Raw genomic sequence first — 23,744 nt, forward strand, 5'->3', positions numbered from 1 at the left:
AGGTCGACATGGGTTAGGTCGACAGGTTGCGGAGTCGACATGGGTTTTTCACTGTTTTTTTTACCTGAATGTCGACACAGTTGGAAGTCAACCGCAGCCCCTCGCGATGCTTCGGGCACGGTGCCTCGCTACGCTCGGCACACTATTTTATTCTCCCACCATGCCCTAGTGGATGGTAGGGCATGAAATACCGCCCGTCGGCACATGTCGGCTCAAAAAACAGTGAAAAAACCATGTCAACCTAGCGGCCTGTCGACCTAACCCATGTCGACTTAACGCATTTGTCGACCAAAAACCATGTCGACCTAGACACCTGTTGACCTTCATCTATGTCGACATTGTTGCCTGTCGACCTAACAGTGTCGACCTAATGACTGTCGACCTAAGTCGGGTCGACAATATGACCGTATCCCTAAGGACTCGCAGTGTTGGTAACCCATATTTGGTAAAGGCATACTGTAGATTAATAAATAATATATTGTTTTATTGTCTTCACTTTTAACAAAGCAAAGTGTGTTCTCCAAGGTTCCCATCTACTATATACCAAATTAATGTGAACACATAGCTCCATTATATTGTAGAAAGGTATAATATTTGGGAACACTCTAGGTAATGTTGAAATAAAAGCACAAAGCAACTGCTTATCAGGAAGGGTGCGAGCAGGACCATTGCCTTTCATTATACATACTGTATTTTTAAATGAATAACAATTAAAGGATGTTTAGTTGGCTTTCAAAAAAAATAAAACTTGAACTTGTGATGGGAACCCTTGGACGTTTGCTGGAGTATGGACCTATCTTTTATTTATTCTTTTGAACTTGATCAAAGCATCTGAACAAACTACTAAATTCTAGAAAACCCCCTGTGATCAATGAAATACTATGGCGGATGTCGCTGTGGTTTAGTGGACTGCTTGGTAATAACACAGTGAAGAATTTGCCAATGACAACCAATCTGCTGCTTTTTCTATTAAATTCAAATAGGGTAGCCACACCCACTGCCAGTGAGTCAGTTTGGAATTTAGAATGGTGGCAGTGGGTGTGGCTCCCCTATTTGAATTTTAAACTGAGCTGCAGCCCCTCTCCTCTGGAGACGCTACTGTAATAGACCCCTTAATAATGTAATGGGCCCGCCCTACACTCGGGGAAATCGCAAATCCTGCGATTTTCTTCAGCCACCCTGATACTTATGTCATGGCCGCCTGCTGATGCAGCTATAGATATGTGAGCGCACTGGCATCTCTGCTATGTGATTGCAAATCACAAAACTGCAACGAATACTGAATCAGGCCCTTTAAACGAAATATAGTCAAATGAAAGTTTACAGCAGTTAGGCCCTTATTCTGAATCGGACGGTACGGCCCGCGTGCGGCCGTACCGCCGATGTTTTTAGTCTGCACATGCGCAGAGGTCAATCTGCGCATGTGCAGCCCCATTCGCCGCAGACGTATTTCGTCCGCCGCAAAGGGGGCGTATAGGGGCGTGAGGGGCTTCATACCCTCATTTCCCTATGTATACGCCCCGCGTTTCATGGGCGTTCCCATGCAAACGCGGGGCGTATGCATGCTAATCAGGGTATGACGCTACTGATGGGGGCGGAAAGCTGACGTCGCCGGATGTCAGCTCTCAGCCCCCATACAAGCTATCACACGGACGATTGTCCGTGTGGTCTCAGCTTGCGGGAGCTGCTGTGGCGTGCGGCCCTGCCTTCGATGGTCGACGACCATCGAATGCAGGGGGCAGCTCCCACCATGCTGGAGGCGTACGCCCCACCATTTTTATGCGGATCGCCAGCCGTCCGTGTACGGACGGCCGTGGCGATCCGTCTCGTGGGCGGGGATTGGTTTGTGCGGCCGGAGCACCGTGTGCGGCTCCGGCCGCACCAACCAGAATAAGGGCCTTAGTGCCTTTCATAAATGATACTGATGTAAGTAATGTGCACTTACACCTACTAAAATCGGGATCGACATGTGTTTCACATTTTTTTAAGCCGACATGTGCCCACAGGCGGTATTTCATGCCCGACCATCCACTACAGTGTGGTGGGAGAATAAAAAGTGTACCGAGCGCAGCGAGGCACCATGCCCAAGGCATGACGGGTGCAGTGAGCCGTGCGAGGGGACGGCGTACACTTTGATGGTACCCATGTCGACTATGTTGACATTCAGGACAAAAAAGTGAAAAACACATGTTGACCTTTTGACTGTCGACATAATGCTTTTGTTGACCTCCCAACCTGTCAACTTAATCCATGTACACTCAATGCATTTCGACCTTAAGTGGGTCCACCCAATGGCCCATTCTCCTAAAATCAGTTATCTTGTAAATCCCTTTCAGACTAATGGGTGCCAAATATTGGCGTCTATTTATTCATTCAGGAGCAGTTACACAGCAGTGAATCAAACGCTCGGCTTTAATAAAAAGAACATATTTATGTCAAACTGCAAAGTTAATTATAGACAACATTGTGTTGAAATCTGGGATTATAAGACATTAGATCCACGCAAGGTAGAGATCGTTTTTACAGAGAGGAGGAAATATATAACAGCACATAATATACAATAAAAGCACCACAACACATTTACAAAATATTTCTTTGTCTCATCCACATACTGTACATACAAACAAACAAACAAAATACTCCCAAGTACAATCTGTATAACTTCATACCTCATTAAAATAAAACTATAAAAAATCTTCTAAAATCAACTACGTTTGGACAATGCCTCGGGTATAGTGCATCAACAGGACACATGGCAGCTATCGGTGCCCACGGAAAATATTTTAAAAAGGTCAAGTGGAATCGTCGTCTTCCCAAATGAGCATGTTTTTTAAATCATGCTGCAGCCTTGCAGTAAAAGCTAAAGGTTGTGTTTTCTTAGCTCTAGGGAAACGTTGGGTGGGACTCTGGGCGGGGTCTGCTGGATGGAACTCTTTAGTTGGCATCCAGCTTTGCCATTTCCTGCACATAGATGCCTATGCTCTCACTGTCAAACAGCACAAAGTACACCGTTTTGATTGAAGAGGACATCGTAGATACAAAATAGGTGGAAATAGCTCTCAGGATGAGCTGGGCAGCGGTTTGCTTCGGGAAGCCGTTCCTGCAAGAAACAAGGGAGGCACATGATAACGTTAGCGTGAAGATATGCCAAAAAACCCTAATAGTTCCTGAACTAATGAGAGCATTAACTTTGTTAGTCTGCCACTTCCCTTTAGAATGTAAGCTCTGCGATCTGACGCCGGAGCTCCCCGCCACCATTCGTACTGCATTAGTGACCAGGCCTGAACTCCCAAGCGCTCCCAAGTCTCCCCCGAGCCACCCTGAAACTCCCTGAGCGGGGCCACGCACCTGGTCACTGATGCAGTGCTAATGGCAGCAGCAGCTCCAGTGTATGATCGCCGAAGCGCGGAGGTCAGGGGAGTAACGGGAGGGTGCCGCTAGAGGGGGTGTGCCCGTTGCGGCAGTGCACTATAGTAGTTAAACCATCTTTGGTGGCACCAAATCCTGCAGTTTTCAGCCATCCTGACACTTATTTCGGTGTTGTTTGCTGATGCAACTATAGTTATGTACCCTGTCCTTATTGCCTTCTAATATAAAGGCACTCGTACATTAGTGCGATTTGGGCCCTTTTCACCCGACTCCGTCTCATCAGGCCAAGAAATTAAAAATGTCCAATAGCATGTGTTTCACCTCTGATTCCGATCTGATGCGTGGTCCTGTGTGCATCGTATTTGTAGCAGGAGATCGCCATGGCTGCAATAAAGATTTATCAAATCTGGCGGCCATGGCTGGGACCGATTATGATATCACATGAAAATGGACTGCAGATGGTGCATCGTATGCAATCCTGCCACCCAGGAAGGTATGAGACTTCTACCTCCAATAAGTCCCATAAGGGTATGGGGTGGCTTTTAAGTCACTGTTTCCTGTTTTGCTTATTTGGTTATGTACTCTGTAATCGGGCACTGCAGATCCCTTGTGGCGCCATATAAATAAAGGATAACAATAATTACCCTCTTGCTACAACCTTGGGTAAACTGGTAGGATGGAATTGCACAGTTAGCTAATTGAGAAATTCCTCAAATACTTTTCCTTTGGTGGCTATGGAGGGGGGATTCAATTAGCCGTGGTAATTTATTGTGGGTAATTGATTCCCCGGGAGATATCCAATTAGCCTTTACCCTGCGACTTATCAAGTATTTTTCTGGGGTCCCTATGAGGTTCTAAAACAGAATCCCTGATCAGTGCTGTTTTTTTCGGTGGTAACAATTGCAAAAACACACATAGGTCTGGGAACTTATCCGGGTGCCGGACGCGGTCCCGACAGTCGGGATCCCGACATTCGTGATCCCAACAGTCATTTACCCGACGTCAGGATCCCGACTGTCACCGGATTTTTTGTTTCAGAGGAAAAAATTTGCTTGAATTGAAATGCCCGTAAAAAAACACTGGGAAAAACTTTTTTTTTTTACCCAAAATGTTTTCGGGCACGATAGAATTCCCAGACGTCAAAAATTGTCTGGCGAGTAGATATTTCCACTATACTTTACAAATCTTCAAAAATCTCTGTTGATATTACATTGTATAATCTGTGGAAATAACAAATTGAATATGGTTAAGCAGATAAGTTTCCTTGTAAACTAGAATTTACAGGTCGCTGATTTTATTGTTACAATGAGTTCTGTGTGTTTAACGGATATACATTCCCTTTATACAAGTGCTCTCTATTTTGGAGGCAGTTAAGGCCTCCATACATTAGGCCGACTTAGGCAGGGGACGCAGAGGCAGTTTACTTACTGGGCGGCGAGGGGACCAGATTGCCGGGTAGCGTAGGGGAAGCCAGGCAGCAGCGGGCGCACATAGTAAAAAAAAAAACACAGAAATGAATGGACAGCCAGTGATTGGCTGAGAGCTCTCTGACTGAGAGAGCTCTCAGCCAATCACTGACTGTCCATTCATTTCTATGTGCGGCCGCTGCCTTCCGGCTTCCCCCACGCTACCTGGTCTCTGGTACCCATCACTGCGTTCACCGCCCCGGGCCACCGGCTCCCTGCTTGCAGCGATCACCGCGCAGGTCAGTGCACCTCCCTTGCCCGGCTCCTTGCGTCAGCCCGCCCCGCTCAGCTCCCCATACGCTGTGTCCTCTGCCCGCCTCCAGGCTGCACATAAGTTTTACCAATTCTTATGTGCAGCCCGTCCGACCTCCCGACCCCGACCCGATGCGCACGGGACCGCGCATCGGGTCGGATGGCATGTCTGCACATACGATTTGGGCCGATTTCACTGCCCGATCCATCTGAATCGGGTGAAATCGGGCCCAAATCTCACAGTGTATTGGGGCCTTTACCATGACAACAGATGGGGGTAGATATAACAAAGCATGGAGAGAGGTAAATTGTTAGCCAATTAGCTTTTGTAACTTTTACCCACTGATTACGGCCGATGGTACGGCCAAGCACAGCGTGACCTTTGACCACATCATGCTGTGCAGAGCCACACGCTGGGGTCAGGAAAAGCTGGGCAGCGTCTCAGTGGGTGCTCAAACGCTACCTGGCATTACAGTCTAATCCCGAAATCCGATTGAAACCCTGGCAAGTTTAGGGGCCAAATCCCACCAATCCTGATCCCGTGATTGGCCACCCTAGTTGGTAGTTATCGCTCTCTCCGCTTTATCTGTCTCCAATCTTGGAAAAATCTCCCCCACTGTAAGTAATAGGCACAAACAGTTGGAATTATAGGCCGTTGGCATTTTGGAGACCAAAACTGGTGGAAGGTGGAGAATCGGATAAAAACAGAAATTATCATTGCCTAAATATTAATAAGTCGCAGCTGCTGGCAAAAATACTCATTCACCATACATACCCTGCAACATGACCCATTCCATCAGGTACAAAATGCTCTGCTCCTGGACTTCCAGAGGCGTTTGCAAAGGTGGCGGCTTCAGCACAGTCCAAAATGCAAATAGGGGGGCGGCACCAACTGCCAGTGAGTCCCGGCTGGTGATGTTTAGCAGTGTCTGGGGTGGATGTTGGATTTGACGCTGCAGTCCCATCTATGGATCTGCCACTGGTAAGCAAGTCCTGGAGCAGAGCATTTTGTACCTAATGGACCGGGTCATGTTGGAGGGTATGACAATGCATATTAACCTCCTTGTTTTGGCTCTGGAGAAGGCTTTCCATTTAGTGCTGCAGATCACACGATTTAGGTACCAGTTGAATGCAATCTGTGTTTCCTCAACCTTCAGACCTCACCCGGTGGTTATCAGTCAGCCCAACACGGAATGTGATAGGCAGCAGGCATTACAATCTATTACCCACCTTCCGCTGCCGATTGAAGGGAAAGCAATGGATTTGATTTTCTTCTCATCGGCCAGAGCCAGGCAGTTCTTTACCGTCTTCTCCAGCAGTTCTTCACACTTGTCAGATCCCCAGCTGGGGCTGTTGCAGTGAATGACGAACTTTGCTGGCAATCCGTGTCCGGAGCTGACTGCGGCTAATCACAAGCAGGAGACAAAGGAATCGGAGTCAGAGAGCGTTACCTTTCACCTCGCTGTATACTATATTATGGGTGTTCTAGAGCAGAGAACTATCTAGGAGTGGTTACTATCTTACGGTACAGTGCTTAGACTCTATCAGATAAACTAAGCTTTAAAGCGGAGAGTGATAAACAGCCAGCCAATCAGCTACTAGCTGCCATGTCACAGACTGTGTTTGAAAAATGTCAGGTAGGAGCTGATTGGCTGGCTGTTTATCACTCTCCGTTTTATCACTTTTGAAGCTTAGTGTATCTGGCCCCCAGTACGGTCATGGAAACTCCTGTTCCTGCTCCAGAGACTAGAAATGATCAAGATCTCTACCCTGAAGGACCTAAGTTTTGATTCAAAGGCATAGCGGATTGTGGCCATCTCTGCTGCCTACGCGTCCTTCATCCAAAGACCCTACATTTTTAATAGCGCTATCTGAATGACGTATTATCTGTATGAGACAGTAGTTAGTTGGGCTCAGAGTTGGAGAGAGGTACCAAGACTTAGTGATGTAGAGAGAAAGTGTAGAGACAGAGCGCCAGATGTGCTAAGCTTGAAAAGGGATAAAACGGAGAGTGATAAACAGCCAGCCAATCAGCTCCTACCTGCCATGTCACAGACTGGGTTTGAAAAATGACAGGTAGGTGCTGATTCGTTGGTGGTTTATCACTCTCTATTTTATCACTTTTCAAGGCTTGGTACACCTCGCCCATAAAGAAGTAACCGATCATCTTCTAATGCCCCGTACACATGGTTCGATGTGTTCTATTATAGAAATCAAAATCAAACGCATTCAATTTCAATTTGATCCCGATGTGCGGCACCAAAATTAACTAGAAAAATAGACTGTGCAGACAAGACAATATAGTCCAAATCAAATGTGTTTTCCTTGCCTTCCGATTCCATCCCGATCGGATCGAAAAGCAAGGCAATCCCACCGTGGGTACACCCCTTAACTGTTATTTCTCAAGCACGGGCTGTAACATGGCATTTAGGAGCTGGTTGGCCGGTACAATACTTTATATTGCTCTCCTTTATATTACTCCAAATCTTGGAACATCTCCCCCAGTGGAAGCTGCTGCTTTGTTCTCGGACCACAGCACTCTGGGGTGAGTTACTGAAGGATAACCGGGTAATGCAAGACAGATAAAGGGTCATCACCGAACTACCGAGATGGAGAGGTCCAACAAGTAGACACCTCTTATACTGAAGGTACTCACAAGTCAGGAGTAGATTTATTAAGCTCGGTGAAGTGATAAAGTGTCTGTTTTTTATCACCGGCCAATCAGCTCCTACCTGTCATTTTTCAAACCAAGCCTGGAACTTCACAGTTAGGAGCTGATTGGCCGGTGATAAAAACCAGACACTTTATCACTTCACCGAGCTTAATAAATCTGCCCCTCAGACTTATTTGTTAAGTTCATAGGACAGCTCCACAAAGTACATATAGGATTACATTTACTAAAGCTTCTAAAAATAAAAATGTTGGCCATAGCAACCAACCAGACTCTGGGGTAGATTTTTTTTTAAAACGTTCGGTACTTGTTTCCTAGCACGGCGCCAGCGATTTTAATTGTATCCATCGGGACCTAAAAAATTGCAACCAAATCGCATGCTATGGACGCGATTTTTACATTGGAACCAATGTAAAATGGTCCCTGAGACCCAAGTTTACATTGGGTCCAATGTTAAATGCCCCCCAGACCCCAATTTCCATTGTATACCCACCCTGATGGTTCAAATGCCCCCCCATTGTTAACGCCACCCCACGATGAACGCCAACCCGAAGCGTGGCGAGCGCAGCGATCCCGCGAGGGGCGGCGGTACGCGTCCTCCGACCTTTTCATACCCCCACTATCCACGTCGGCGTGGAGTTGATTTTATATAGTGTGGCGAGCGCAGCGAGCAACCGAGCCCGAAGCGTGGCGAGCGGACGCGCATTACTTCACAGGTATTACGCATCCTCTCGCTGACTCGCCACACTATATAAAATCAACTCCACGCTGACGTGGATAGTGGGGGTATGAAAAGGTCGGAGGACGCGTACCGCTGCGCTCGCCACGCTTCGGGTTGGCGTTCATCGTGGAGTGGCGTTAACAATGGGGGGGCATTTGACATACAAATTACCCATCAGGGTGGGTATACAATAAAAAATTCGGGTACATTGGCCCATTTAACATTGTTCCCTATGTAAAATCAGGTCCATCGCATTGGTCGCATTGTATGCCATTATAATGGCATACAATGGACCCGATTTTACATAGGAATTTAACATTGAGTACAATGCATTCAATGTTAAATCGCGTCGGTCGCATCGCATGCCATTATAATGGCATGCGATGGACCCGATTTTTTCATTGTTGGAAAAAGGCTAAAAATAGCCCGAAATCACGCCGGTCGGGTCCATTGAATACCTTAACTTAAGGTATGCGATCACCCACGACGGGCGCCGTGCTAGGAAACAAGTACCAAACGTTCTTCCCCATTCTCTACACTCAGCTATTAGCATTGATACTATTGGGGGCAATTCAAAAAAAAAATGGGAGTTTTATTTCACATGGGATGTTGCTATGGGCAACCAATCAGATACTATCTATTATCTTCTAGAAGGTGCAAAATAAATAAGAAGTACATTCTGATTGGTTGCCCGCAGCAACATCCAATCTTCACCAGTGCTCTGATCTTAGTAAACTTCCCTGTATGGTGGGGAAGGAGATGGATTTAGCAGAGAGGTGGCCCCGCTACACTCTAATATGGAGAGAATGGAGAAAGGTGACTGCGGGGCTCATTCGGAGTCTGTAGCTGCGGACATCTGCAGGAGCTTCATTTACTACCTTATACTAATGCACATGCAACTAAGGCCATAGTAAGGGCATGTGCAAGCGGAACCCAGAGCCACCCGCTGATTATACACTGACCGCTGCCATTGCTGCCATCATTATTTGCACCTGCTTCCCTCCTCCATATGCAATACTCAGAGTAGCGCAGAGCTTTTCACACACGCCCTTAAGTCAGGCTGGTTCAGTGATCACTCTGCTGCTACCCATGATGCAAAGCACTCTATATCATGCCAAAAGGGAATCAGCCGAATCAAGTCTGACCCTGAACAGATCGGACATTGGTATCCCTGAAGAGATCTGTGTGACTAAAGCTGGGTACACATTAGACGATATGTGTACCCAGCGATATGATTACCGACGGCAACCCGTCATCAGCAAGCGAATACACACTTGCTGATGCAGGAGACGGCGAGCGGCGGCAGGTGGGGATGAAGGAGGGGGGGCATACTGCATTCCACACACAACCAAGGTCATCATTGAAAAGGTTGACATGTGAAAAGGTCGACATGAGTTTTTCCCGATTTTGGGTGTCAGTGTCGACACCTGACCACATGGACCCCCAATTAGTGTACCGCATACCCTTGCCATGTGGTAAAGTATAGATACTAAAGATACTAAAAAAAGTGCAACTTTCCATGTTTCGATCACTGTCATGTCCGCACAAGCATGTGTCGATCTTTTGTCAATGTCTACCACACTAGTGTGCCACCAGAGCTAGAGATGCCCACACCAGTTTACAGCCATCACTACCACCACCACCAGTTCAACTGTTATTCACTGGTCTCTTGTTTACTTGTGAGGGCCAGTGTATTTTATTTTTGTTATCTGTGGGGACCAGTGTCATTGTTTTTTTTTTTTTCATATGGGGCCAATGTATTTTTTTTCTCTGTGGGGGGCCAATTTTTTTTTCCCCGTGAGGATCTGATGGTGCGCCTTGGCAATTTTAAAATCTTGTTTGGCGTGCCCCAGTGTTGAAAAAGGTTGAAATTCATTGACCTATTGACCATTGGCCTTTAATCCCGATCCCCTATTTGCTATACATGTTCCGTACAGCATAAAGAGCCCGGGTTGCACAGAACAGCGTATTAGCGATGATTAAAGTGATCGAAATTGACTACACATGAAAGATTTCACTAGGAACAAGATATGTTCGCACAGAGCGCATCGAGCGCCAGCAGCTACAGGGAAGCCTCGGACTTATCGGAGTGTGACAGACGTTCTTAAAGGTTTTTAGGTGGAAGAATAATATAAAATGATCGGCTTGGGCAATCAGCAATGTATTTTAGACGGGGATGCTGCGTATCAAAAATGATTGTGCGGCTTTAATGCCCTTTAGCCCGCATAAATCTTTCGCTGATCATTTATGCATCATTACTCTTTGGGAGTAATCTATCCTGCGTTCCCAAGCACAGATGTAGTAGACTTATTGCAGCCTTACAGAGATCAGCCCTGAAATTTCTCAGCCACCGCGGCTATAAAGTATCACGGAAACAGCCGTACTCGCGGCTACACTGCGCTGTTCTGTGTCATCGCGCATCTGCGGCTTTAACGTTAAACAGACCGAGACACTGCTGTGCATTAATATTGCAATATGTGCAAGTAATTGAAAGCCAGTGTTTTTCACATCAACAGCTTGCAGGAGGTGACCGGGAGAAAAAAAAAAAACTGCTTTAATTTGGTATGAACACATTCGTTCCTTCTGCCTTATTACTTTCCTCTTTGCTCAGCAGACATAAAAGGGCCATCGTCAAGGACCAAGACTGGAGGGATTGCAGGGAACAGCGAGGTCACCTATAAATTTCACAAGAGTCCGGGAAGTACCCAGGAACAATCGCACACTTGGGCGTTGCTCCCGAACATATTGAAGAAGTTGAGCTCTGGACATTTCCAATTTGTCCTAATTTATGTTCCACTGTTTCAATTTGGCATATGGAGAATGCTTCATAAATTCAGGAGAAATCTAATAAAACAACCTGACGTTCCTGCAATCAGATGGCGGATTATATGCGAAATGTGGTTGGGATGGCGAGTTAAGTGTTTCACCTCAGCACTGCGACTTTTACTCTGAAATTAGAATGAGATTTGATGTGCTTAAAAAAAAAAAAAAGTAGAGGAGGGTGCGCACATTTGGTGAACTCTCCGGGTTAACACCAGGGGCTCGTGGCTTACAAAGAAAAAGCCATTATCACAACAGTAAAAGGATTCGGTTTAAAAAGTGCACGTGTAATCCATTGCTCGGATAAGGGTCCTCCACTTTAACAAGCCCCCTTTCTTCCCAATAACACTACGCGTCATACTGTGGGGGGCATGTTCACGTTTCATGAGACTTACTGAGTGTTGCCATTGACACATAGAGGCTGATTCAGAACGGTCGTATCGGGCCGGATCCGGACCCTTCCTGGATGTTTGGGGTTTTGCGCATGTGATACTCGCTGAGCCAATCGCTCCAGAGGGGGTTGGGCTGGGGATGGACATGAAGCCTGAGCAGTGGAATGCCCACCATTTATGGCTGTTGCTAGGGGCAACCAATCTAGAACAGTGGTTCTCAACCTCGGTCCCTCAGGACCCCCCAACAGTTCATGTTTTCCAGGTCACCCTGCAGGTGCACTCATTAGTCACTGACACATTAAAAGATCCACAGGTGGGGCTAATTGCTTCACCTGTGATTCTGTGTGGAGACCTGGAAAACATGCACTGTGTGGGGTCCTGAGGACCGAGGTTGAAAACCACTGTTGTAGAAGGTGCTAAATAAATAAGTAGATTCTGATTGGTTGCCCGTAGCAACATCCCATGTGAAATAGAATACACATCTTAGTAAACTTCCCCCATAGGGGTACATTTAATAAAAAGTGGTGATGTTGCTAATAGCAACCTATCAGATTCCGTTTATCATTTTCTAGGATGCCATAGAGGGGATACGGTCATTGGGTCACCACCAAATAGGTCGACAAGCATTCGGTCGACACCACTAGGTCGACATGCAGATAGGTCGACGTGACTTTAGGTCAACATGCAGTAAGGTCGACAAGACTTTAGGTCGACAGGGTCATTAGGTCGACATGGTTTTTTGTACTGTTTTTTGAGCCGACATGTGCCGACAGGCGGTATTTCATGCGAGGGGACGTGGTGGTACGTTTCGGTGTCCATGACGACACGCCATGTGCCGACAGGTGGTATTTCATGCCCTACCATCCACTAGGGTGTGGTGGGAGAATAGAAGCAGCGAGCCATGCGAGGGGACGTGGTGGTGTGGTCATTTTAGTGTTAATCAAACAGAAAAGGACCAATGGCGATGAGGAGGTGTTTACCGGCCAATGAAAAGATAAAAAATATGATAGCAGGTTAGAACCCTCAAATATCAATCTCTTGGTCACAACACAGGAGGGGGTTCTTCGTTAGCGTACCCGTACTCACACTCAGAGTTGAGGTTATGTGCTCATAAAGGTATCTTTTGTAACACTAGGGAATTTCACCACAAGTGGATTTCGACAACCAAATGCGTACCGTACTCACAAGTCGGAATTGCTGGTACAGGCGCATAAAGGTTTCTTTTACTTTGAAGAAAGAGGTCCAAATCTCTCATTTGTAAAATGTTCTCAGCATTAACACCATATAAAAGACAAAGAAGCCTCTTTCAGGAAAGGGGAGTACATATTTATTGATACAAAACAAAATGATGGGGAGCACCAGATGTAAAAAGCACGGTACCTGGTGACTGGGGTATTGGCCTTATACCCCAATCATATCCGCAAGCAAGTGGTACAACTCCCCAAAGGCAGTACAGCAAGGCTCCTCTCCTGCCAACGCGTTTCGACAGGATAACCTGTCTTTTTCAAGGCTTGGAGAGGAGTACATACTAAGCCAGTATTTATACCCATACACTTGTTGGGCCAGCCCCGGAAGTGAGGGAAAAACGGAAGTTTAGGCCCGTTTGCTCAAACTCTAAAAACTAGAGTTCAGAAGTATTCATTAACACATGGGGGTAACCAGGGGATTAGCGCTGTATAATCCCTGAGTTTGTGGCCGAAAACGAGGGTTCTAAAGGGTAGAACTGAAGCCCTTTAGACGCGTGGAACGCACGCGCTGCCGGCTATGGAACGCATGACGACTTCCGGCGTCCGCGTCATTTCCGGCTTCTAGGATCCCCCGGCCGCAAGCTGATGACCTGTGGCGCGGGGAGACTGTGTATGTCCCTGGATCCTCTGCTATAGTAGCCGTGGAACGCACGGCCATATTGGAAAGCAATAGCTGAGTGAATACTCAGGTATGAAACGCACGGCCATGTTGAAAACGGAATGGTTTAAAGTGCGGAATAAGGAAGTGCAGGACAATAAATATTGGCTTATTACAAAAATGAATACATATACAATCCATAATAGACACTATACATATTAAATCATTAAATTGCATGTGGGTGCATAAAAATGGATAAAAAAAAAAAAAGAGAGATAAAAAACGTCCTCCAATAAATGGATATAAAAACGTTAAAAAGTATTAAGATAAAAGAGTTAGAGGAACCACTTGAGCTCGAAATCTGAGTTCAAGCCATGTGGAGATAGTGACTTTAGGTCAAAAATCCACTTCATCTCCTTTCTGGCAAGATTAGTATCTTTGTTCTTATGCCGCCAGTTATCTTTAATGAGTTCTAATCCCCAAAAACCTTTAATTTGATTGGGGGAACAGTGGTGAACCTCTTTAAAATGTAATGAAAAGGGATGATCAACATTGCCCTTTTTTATATTTCTAATATGCTCGGACCACCGGACCTTCAGGGTCCTGGTGGTCTTACCCACATACCGTGCGTTTCATACCTGAGTATTCACTCAGCTATTGCTTTCCAATATGGCCGTGCGTTCCACGGCTACTATAGCAGAGGATCCAGGGACATACACAGTCTCCCCGCGCCACAGGTCATCAGCTTGCGGCCGGGGGATCCTAGAAGCCGGAAATGACGCGGACGCCGGAAGTCGTCATGCGTTCCATAGCCGGCAGCGCGTGCGTTCCACGCGTCTAAAGGGCTTCAGTTCTACCCTTTAGAACCCTCGTTTTCGGCCACAAACTCAGGGATTATACAGCGCTAATCCCCTGGTTACCCCCATGTGTTAATGAATACTTCTGAACTCTAGTTTTTAGAGTTTGAGCAAACGGGCCTAAACTTCCGTTTTTCCCTCACTTCCGGGGCTGGCCCAACAAGTGTATGGGTATAAATACTGGCTTAGTATGTACTCCTCTCCAAGCCTTGAAAAAGACAGGTTATCCTGTCGAAACGCGTTGGCAGGAGAGGAGCCTTGCTGTACTGCCTTTGGGGAGTTGTACCACTTGCTTGCGGATATGATTGGGGTATAAGGCCAATACCCCAGTCACCAGGTACCGTGCTTTTTACATCTGGTGCTCCCCATCATTTTGTTTTGTATCAATAAATATGTACTCCCCTTTCCTGAAAGAGGCTTCTTTGTCTTTTATATGGTGTTAATGCTGAGAACATTTTACAAATGAGAGATTTGGACCTCTTTCTTCAAAGTAAAAGAAACCTTTATGCGCCTGTACCAGCAATTCCGACTTGTGAGTACGGTACGCATTTGGTTGTCGAAATCCACTTGTGGTGAAATTCCCTAGTGTTACAAAAGATACCTTTATGAGCACATAACCTCAACTCTGAGTGTGAGTACGGGTACGCTAACGAAGAACCCCCTCCTGTGTTGTGACCAAGAGATTGATATTTGAGGGTTCTAACCTGCTATCATATTTTTTATCTTTTCATTGGCCGGTAAACACCTCCTCATCGCCATTGGTCCTTTTCTGTTTGAACTGCATCCACGTGGGGTTGAGTGGTGACCCCTTCTTTCGGACCGGCAGAAGAAGAGTGACTGCGCCTTGGGACTGATTATTTTTTGTTTGTTTGTTCATTTTAGTGTTAATGTTGACTGCGTCGACATAAGGGTAAAATAAATAAAACCATGTTGACTTTTTCACTGTCGACCCTACCTATGTCGCCATAATGACCCTGTCGTTCTTATGACCCTGTTGACCTAACCCATGTCGACCTAGACCAGTGGTAGCCAACTCCAGTCCTCGAGAGCTACCAACAGTTCACATTTTCCAGCTCACCTCACAAGTACACAGGTGCACTCATTACTCACTGACACATTTTAAAAGATCCACCAGTGGGGCTAAATACTTCACTTGTGATTCTGTGAGGAGACCTGGAAAACGTTAACTGTTGGTAGCTCTCGAGGACTGGAGTTGGCTACCCCAGACTCATGTCGACCTTCCTGCATGTCGACCCAAATGCATGTCGACATAATGGTGTTGACCTAATGACTGTTTAACAACTTGCTGGTGACCAACTGATCCATACCCCAATAGAGCAGGGGCAGCCAACTCCAGTCCTCGAGAGCTACCAACAGTTACCGTTTTGCAGGTCTCCTCACAGAATCACAGGTGATGTAATTAGCTCCAGCTGTGGATCATTTGTAATGTGTCAGTGAGTAATGAGTGCACCTGTGCCCCAGCCAGGTGATCTAGAAAACGTGAACTGTTGGTAGCTCTCGAGGACTGGAGTTGGCTACCACTGCAGTTGAGAAATGATAGTATCTGATTGGTTGCTTTGAGCAACAACACCTTTTTCATTGAATATGGCACTAATCTCAAAATATATATGGATCTAATGTTGCGTGTTCCATCATTATTAAAGCTACAACTGTTCTGCCTACATCCAGTTCTGGCTGTGAACGATCTGAAATTATTATATAGGCGTATTTATCTTATATGGTAGATGGCTAACGCTGTTCCTCGCCTCTTTGGGGGGAGTTCAAGTGTTTTGCGAGCTGGGGCCACAAGATGAAGCAATTCAAGTGTTGCTCTAATAGTAAACGCACTAGCACCGGTGCTGACATTACTGTTATGCTGTTCAGTTTTTTGGGCGGCTGGGAACTCGTTACTTGTACACTGCCAGCTTTGTCCGCTAAATTCCCTAAAGTTTATACAGGTTGAGTATCCCTTATCCGAAATGCTTGGGACCACGAGCATTTTGGATAAGGGATTTTTCTGGATTTTTTCTTTCCATACTTACCTGGTCCCCTGGTGGTTCCCCAACGTCCAGGGTGTCCCCGGGCATCCACGGCGGCCTTCAGGATCCAAGTCATCGCCATCTCCGGTCCCAGGGGTGCATTGCGCGAGTGACATCACGGGCGGGCGCGTGCACTCTTGCAATGCACCCCTGGGACCGGAGATGCCGATGAAGAGGATCCTGAAGGCCGCCGTGGACATCTTGGAGATTTATCAAACCTTCTGGAGAGAAAAATGAGGTGATGCCCCAATCTTATACTGTATCCAGTACATTTTATAAAACGATTCCAGGAATCTGATTGGTTGCTCTGCGAACAACTCCACCTCTTGAGAAAGAGAAGATTGCTCTTCCTTAAATAATACATTTACTACATCCATTTATTTGAATTCTAACTAAAACCGCTAGCTCAGGGGTCACCATTCCGGTCCTCGAGATCTACCAGCAACAGTCCAAGGTTTCAGGGTCACCAGTGAATCTGTAGAATGTGTCGGTTAGAAATGAATGCACCATGTTTGAAAATGTGACCGTTAGTAATGACTGCAGCAGTTGGTCTGGAAAACGTGACCTGCTGGTAGATCTCTAGGGCTGGTTTGGCCAGCCCTGTGCTAATGGTACATATGTCATTGTTTATACTTGCATTATAACATTATAGATTTTATCAGATCACTGACGCATAGAAAACGAATCCATACGATGTAAAACACTCACCTCCCGCTACATCTAATGGGCCGTTCTTTTTCTTCAGCTCAATAACCGCCTCAATGAACTCTTTGCCTCCTTTCTTCTCTAAGGCACTGCCTAAATGAAAATAATATATTTATTGCACAGGTATCTATTACTAACAACCAGAGGAGGGGTGCAGCACAGTTTAAAATTCAAATAGGTAAGCCACACCCACTGCCACCAACTGCCATTCCAAACAGACTCACTGGCGGTTGCTGTGCCTCCCCTATTTGAACTGTGCTGCAGCCCCCCCTCTGGAGCCGCCACTGCTAACAACTGTAGCTCATTCACCGCCTATTTCTTTGTTCACGTTTAAAGCTCCAAGATAAAATCAGAGCCACACTGGTCATTTTTGTTTCCCCACAACTACATGGATCATTATAGTAACGGAATTTGCCCCCATGTTGGGTTTCCACAGGAAAGTCTCCAAAAAGATTATTTATTTACAAATTCGGTACTTGTGAGTTATCCGGGCTGCCGATTTTGTCCTTAAGTTTGGTTAACTTAAGGACACCCGACCGACGCGATGCCCACGATTTAGCTCCAAATCGGGGGCATCGCGTCGGTCGTGGCCGTTATAAGGGGCCGCGACGCGATGCCCCCGATTTCCCATAGACAGTAATGTTAAAAGACACGATATCGGGGGCATCGCGTCGGTCGTGGCCGTTATAAGGGGCCGCGACGCGATGCCCACGATTTCCCATAGACAGTAATGTTAAAAGACACGATGGACCCGATTTCCCATAGACAGTAATGTTAAAAGACGCGATGGACCCGATTTCCCATAGACAGTAATGTTAAAAGACACGATGGACCCGATTTCCCATAGACAGTAATGTTAAAAGACACGATGGACCCGATTTCCCATAGACAGTAATGTTAAAAGACGCGATGGACCCGATTTCCCATAGACAGCAATGTTAAAATAAAATTACAATGTGAAATTGGGCAATATGTTTTTAAAAAAAATGTTTCATGGCCCCCCACCACCGTTAACGCCACCCCGCTATTGACGCCAACCCGAAGCGTGGCGAGCGCAGCGAGCCCGCGAGGGGCGGCGGTACGCGTCCTCCGACCTTTTCATGCCCTACTATCCACTAGGGCGTGGAGTGAGAATAGAATAGTGTGGCGAGCGCAGCGAGCCACCGAGCCCGAAGCGTGGCGAGCGCAGCGAGCCCCGCGAGGGGACGTGGACACCTGTGAAGCCCGCAAGGGCACGCGGATACCTGTGAGGCTCGCCACGCTTCAGGCTCGGTGGCTCGCTGCGCTCGCCACACTATTCTATTCTCACTCCACGCCCTAGTGGATAGTAGGGCATGAAAAGGTCGGAGGACGCGTATCGCCGCCGCTCGCCACGCTTCGGGTTGGCGTCAATAGCGGGGTGGCGTTAACGGTGGTGGGGGGCCATGAAACATTTTTTTTAAAAACATATTGGCCAATTTCACATTGTAATTTTATTTTAACATTGCTGTCTATGGGAAATCGGGTCCATCGCGTCTTTTAACATTACTGTCTATGGGAAATCGGGTCGGAAATCGGGTCCATCGTGTCTTTTAACATTACTGTCTATGGGAAATCGTGGGCATCGCGTCGCGGCTCCTTATAACGGCCACGACCGACGCAATGCCCACGATTTCGGGCGCGATGAAAAAATCGGCAGCCCGGATAACTCACAAGTACCACAAATTCATGCAGATTCATTTTTGGTTCCTCTGCGAATCAGTAATATTAAAAACCCGTCTCATCGATCCCGATCGAGAATTTCCAACATGTTGCGTTTCCCCAATCCCCAAGAGAATAGGGGATTTCCCCAATATTCCCTTAATGTATGGGACGCTTAATGCTGATAATGCAATCACAGGAGATCAAGCAAGTGATACTTTAAAGCAGGCATGTCCAAACTGTGGCCATCCAGATGTTGTGAAACTACACATCCCAGCATGCCTTGCCATAGTTTTAGCATTCCCTAATAGCAAAACTGTGGCAAGGCATGATGGGACTTGCAATTTCACAACAGCTGGAGGGCCATAGTTTGGACATGCCTGCTTTAAAGCAACTTAGACTGAACAACCAATATTTATCTAGGTTTCATCTTTGTGATACTTAAAAAAGATAGTACAGTACTTATTATATAGACACAGCAGAGGCAGAATTCTGGGAGGCAATGGAGTCATCTGCCGCCGGGCTCCTGCCCTCAAGGGGGCACCTCTCCACCACTGCTAGTTTAAATCCATTAATTGAAAGCCATCAAAATCGCTTCTGTGGCTGAGCTCTGAAATATATAGGTGTTCTCCCACTCTTTCTGTATATACATATAGTATATAATGTAAATTTCATAACAGACTATATATATTTTGAATAACGTTGTGTGTGGGGGGGGGGTGGACCAATATTCATCTTGCCTCCGGGCAACTGGGAGAAACTTACGCCACTGAGACACAGTACATGTATGGCACATTTACAGAGGTAAGCACTGTGTATGGGAGAATGAACCCTATGCTGTGACTACTAGGTTTGTAATAATTTGCATAGAGGGTGTATTATAAATAATAATTCACCAGTCTTCCTAATGACCACTAAAGCACAAAGTCAACTGGAAAGGGTCTCAAATTGTTGTGTCTAATCCTTATAAACTGGTAGCATTTTTATTTAATATTGGATGGATGACATCACTGAGAAACAGGTGATGTCATCAATAGGTAATCTTTACAAACTATGGTGGGAAAACAAAAAACATTTGCTTGGCCGAGATTGTATTTTGTTGCTTTAACTTACAATATTATTTCACATGAAAGTTCAAATTAGTAAACTGTTAACGTGGCACTTAATAAACAGCATTCTTGGATTTCTGTGGATAATAAGCATGGATTTATCGCTACAGGGAATAGTTTAATATTATCTGACACTTTTAATATGCAAAGCTATGAAAAGCTGGATATTAAGCTCAGTAATGTATAGAACGTGCAGGGAATAATTAGTGCAAAGTCCGTTATCTCTTTTATGAAACCCGCGATATTGAACCCAGTTATCCGAGAATGAAGTTCATGAAAATATAATAAACAGTTTAAAAGTAAAGTTACATTGTAAGAGGCAAAATACAAAATGATTAAAACAAAAACGAAAAAATCATTGAACATGAAACGCGTTGGGTATTTTTAGTCCACATTGTGTTCAAATCACGTACTGTGGTACAAACCATGCATGTTAATTGTTGCCAGACAGGTAATAAAAGATCAGGCGGTCTATACTATCATTCTTAAAATTGATGGAAAATAAATATTAATTAATACAAAATAGTATTTATATTTACCAGTGCTCTTATTTTAAGCTACATAAATGGGGTCTCACTCAGAAAGCCAATGGCTTACAATGTGCAGTGTACAGTTACCAGTGGATAAATTAACAACTCCTCTATGGGGATCGGGAGGTCAATTGCTCCACAGACGTGCCAGGAAACACCCCCAATCCCTAACCTAAGCAGTGGTTTTTCACTCTGTGGAGGAGAGCAGCTGCCGCGATGTGCCCCCCCCCCCACTGCGCTCGGGGTTCCTGACGCTGTCAATTCTGGTCCCAGACGCTGGTTCCCGTACCCACCACTTCTTTTACAGCAGTTCCCAGAGACATATTTAGGGTGCTGGGACCGGCGCATGCACAGTATCGTTCTCGTGCTGCGCCCCATGTGTCTCGGAGGGAGGGAACACCTCCCAATGGGACTGCCTTGGGTGACTGGCAGGTCGGACTTCCAATAGGAAGTCACTGCCAGTCCCAGTGTAGCCAGTGTAGTTTCACAGACTGCATCTGGCTTCACAGGCAGAGAGAACAGTGGCGGATTTTACCTGGGGGCAGGGCTGCAGCCTATAGGTAAAAACCTCTACTGATAACACCCCATGAATGCAGCATGCACTTGCCGTTCAATAAGGAACACTGCATCCCTCAACTGTTCCTGATTCCCAGTTATAGGGAGGACCATGCTGCCCGTCTAATCATGACTGGCAATGTTATTTTTCTTTTACTTCCTGATGTAACAGAAGCTGCAGGTTCCGCACAGCCTACATGCTATCTCAATAAAGGGAGATTTATTAAACCTTCTAAAAAAGGACAAGGGGGGGGGGGGGGTGCGGACCATAGCAACCAATCACATTTTAGTTATAATTTTATAAAATGTAATTTTTTCCAAAGGTTTAATACAAAAAGGCTAAGACTAGATAGACTAAATGGTTCTCATCTGTGAACAGGTACAAAAGGTTGAACATATATATGTATCAACAGATGACATAATAGTCGATACACTTAGTGTTTTTGCTTCATTTACCATCTACGTGGGCTATGATTGGGAATAGTATCCTGTGCCAAGCCCAATGATAATGGAGCAAACTAACTTGCCTGAAACGAGTCCGTTAGGGTCTACATTGGCACTAATTGTGACTGGCTTTTTTGTTTTGCTTTACTTCCAAGGGTGTATTCCATATGGGATTCTAACTGTCGGAAGATCCCAACAGTCGGAATACCAGGCCATTTTCACCCAGCTCAACTGAAAGTCAACAGCCTGTATTCACGTTTCTGGCTGTGGAGTGTTGGAAAGTGGGCATGCCGGAAAATGGACGCTGATTGTCGAAAAACGGCCGTGAATCCGCCTTCAATGCTGTCAGAAACTGCAGCATTGAATAGGCCGCAGCCACTATTTTCCCCAGGCGGAAATATCGGCCGATATTGGATACCCCCCCAAATCAGTATCAGGCCCAGTTTATGCACTTCCCAATATTTGATGTTATTTGATGTTTGCATAACATAAATAAATGAGAAATGTATTAAGCCTTTTGGAGAGCGGAGAACTGTCCAAGTGGAGCCGTTGCTCATCGCAACGGCTCAGCTTCAAACTAGAATGATTGGATACGGTTTATAAGATCATAGGTATGATGGGTTCCTCCTATGCGCGTTTATTCGCTTGTTCGCTCTTTAGAAGGTTTGGTACATCTCCCCCTAATAAATCTGGTTCACCAAGGTTGTGCTTACGTACTTGCCTTGTGTAGCAGCTGCAAGGCTTTGTATGACAGGTGAATATACATTCCTATTCCTCTGAGGACGTCATCAAATTATTTAAGAAACTGCTTTCAAAGGCCACTGCTGCCACCGAAATGTAGTGGGGGCGAAATTTACAATGCACTCAGGGAACCCCGGACACCTGCTCTTCCTATAGTCTCAGCCAAATAAGTTTAACACTTGTACAGTGACTTATTTTTAATTACAACTACTGGTACAGTTTATATATATATCCTTTCATTAGAATCCCTGCATAAATACAATGATTTATTGGAAACCCACCACAGTGAGAATAGAAAGGGTTGGCAATTTTTTAAGTACAGTATATATATATATATATATATATATATATATATTGCAGACGTGCGCATATTGGAAACCCACCACAGTGAGAATAGAAAGGGTTGGCAATTTTTTAAGTACAGTATATATATATATATATATATATATATATATATTGCAGACGTGCGCAAACACAGAGGCACGTCACACACACCACATGGTGCTGAATTTGCTCGTTCAGAGCAAAAATTCGTAAAAAAAACCTGTAGTGAAACTTGCATATTTTTTATTTATTTTTTAATTAATCCATTTCCCACACTAAGATGGGTATTCGATCCCAGCCGTGAATTGTTGTGATCACAGCCGGATCTCGACAATCCACGGCCGTTTACGTTGACACACCCCCTTTTCACCAATCACTAGGTGGGACATTGAATCCCGCCTGACGATTTGCAGTCGAGCAAACGGGCCAGGGTCACGGCTGTCGGGACGTACCGGCAGTCGTGACCTGGGATTGACCCTTTGAAGAACTAATGGGCAAATGTGTAAGACCAGGGGTAGAATGTAATGCCGCCTGAGTTTGGTGGCAGTGCAGGATGCTGGCCGAACCCGGATGTTATTTTAAAGAGGCAATCACTTACAAGGCAAAACCATGCCTTGTAAGTGATTGCCCCTTTAAAAAAACATCCGATTTCATCCGGCATCCAAAAATGCATTACATTCCACAACATATGCCCAAAGCCCTGCATATAATGACTTGCCCTTTCCTACCAGCCACAGCTTATACCCAATGGGTGTACGTTTTCTATGTAAAATCTTGGCCGGCGTTGGGGCTTATCATTCAGTTTGTCGGGTGTTGGTGAGCATGAGCACGAGTGATAAACTTGCCGAAGGCATTCGCTCCGGTGGTTTGAACATGTGCATGAGTAATTATGCACATGCGCACACCCCCCTCCTATTGGGGACAGGGCCGAATTCTGACCTGTGTGAACACGTCTGACTGGACGCTTAGCCTGGCATATATTGTGAGCTGCGGGCATAGTGAAGAATACTTTATACAGTGACATGTAATGTGAACTGGGGGCACAGAGTGGAATATAATGTGTACTGGGGGCATGGTGTGGAATATAATGTGAACTGGGGGCATAGTGTGGAATATAATGTGTACTGGGGGCATAGTGTGAAATATAATGTGTACTGGGGGCATGGTGTGGAATATAATGTGAACTGGGGGCACAAAGTGGAATATAATGTGAACTGGGGGCAC

General features: G+C 45.7%; 1 protein-coding gene across 2 annotated transcripts in view; it reads right to left on the reverse strand.

Annotated features, from left to right (window-relative positions):
- Positions 1-2,394: 2,394 nt before the first annotated feature.
- Positions 2,395-23,744, reverse strand: part of MACROH2A1 (macroH2A.1 histone) — a 48,566-nt gene continuing 27,216 nt past the window's right edge. For both annotated transcript variants that reach the window (XM_083181433.1, XM_083181432.1), the window contains exons 7-9: positions 17,141-17,230; positions 6,318-6,492; positions 2,395-3,100 (exon numbers count right to left, since the gene is read on the reverse strand). In XM_083181433.1, coding sequence (XP_083037559.1) covers positions 2,935-3,100; positions 6,318-6,492; positions 17,141-17,230 — 431 coding nt within the window. In that variant the 3' untranslated portion in view covers positions 2,395-2,934. The remainder of the gene's footprint in view (positions 3,101-6,317; positions 6,493-17,140; positions 17,231-23,744) is intronic.

The sequence above is a fragment of the Crinia signifera genome, chromosome 4 (genome assembly GCF_055691185.1).
Source record: "Crinia signifera chromosome 4, ASM5569118v1, whole genome shotgun sequence".
In the NCBI taxonomy this organism is placed as follows: Eukaryota; Metazoa; Chordata; class Amphibia; order Anura; family Myobatrachidae; genus Crinia; species Crinia signifera.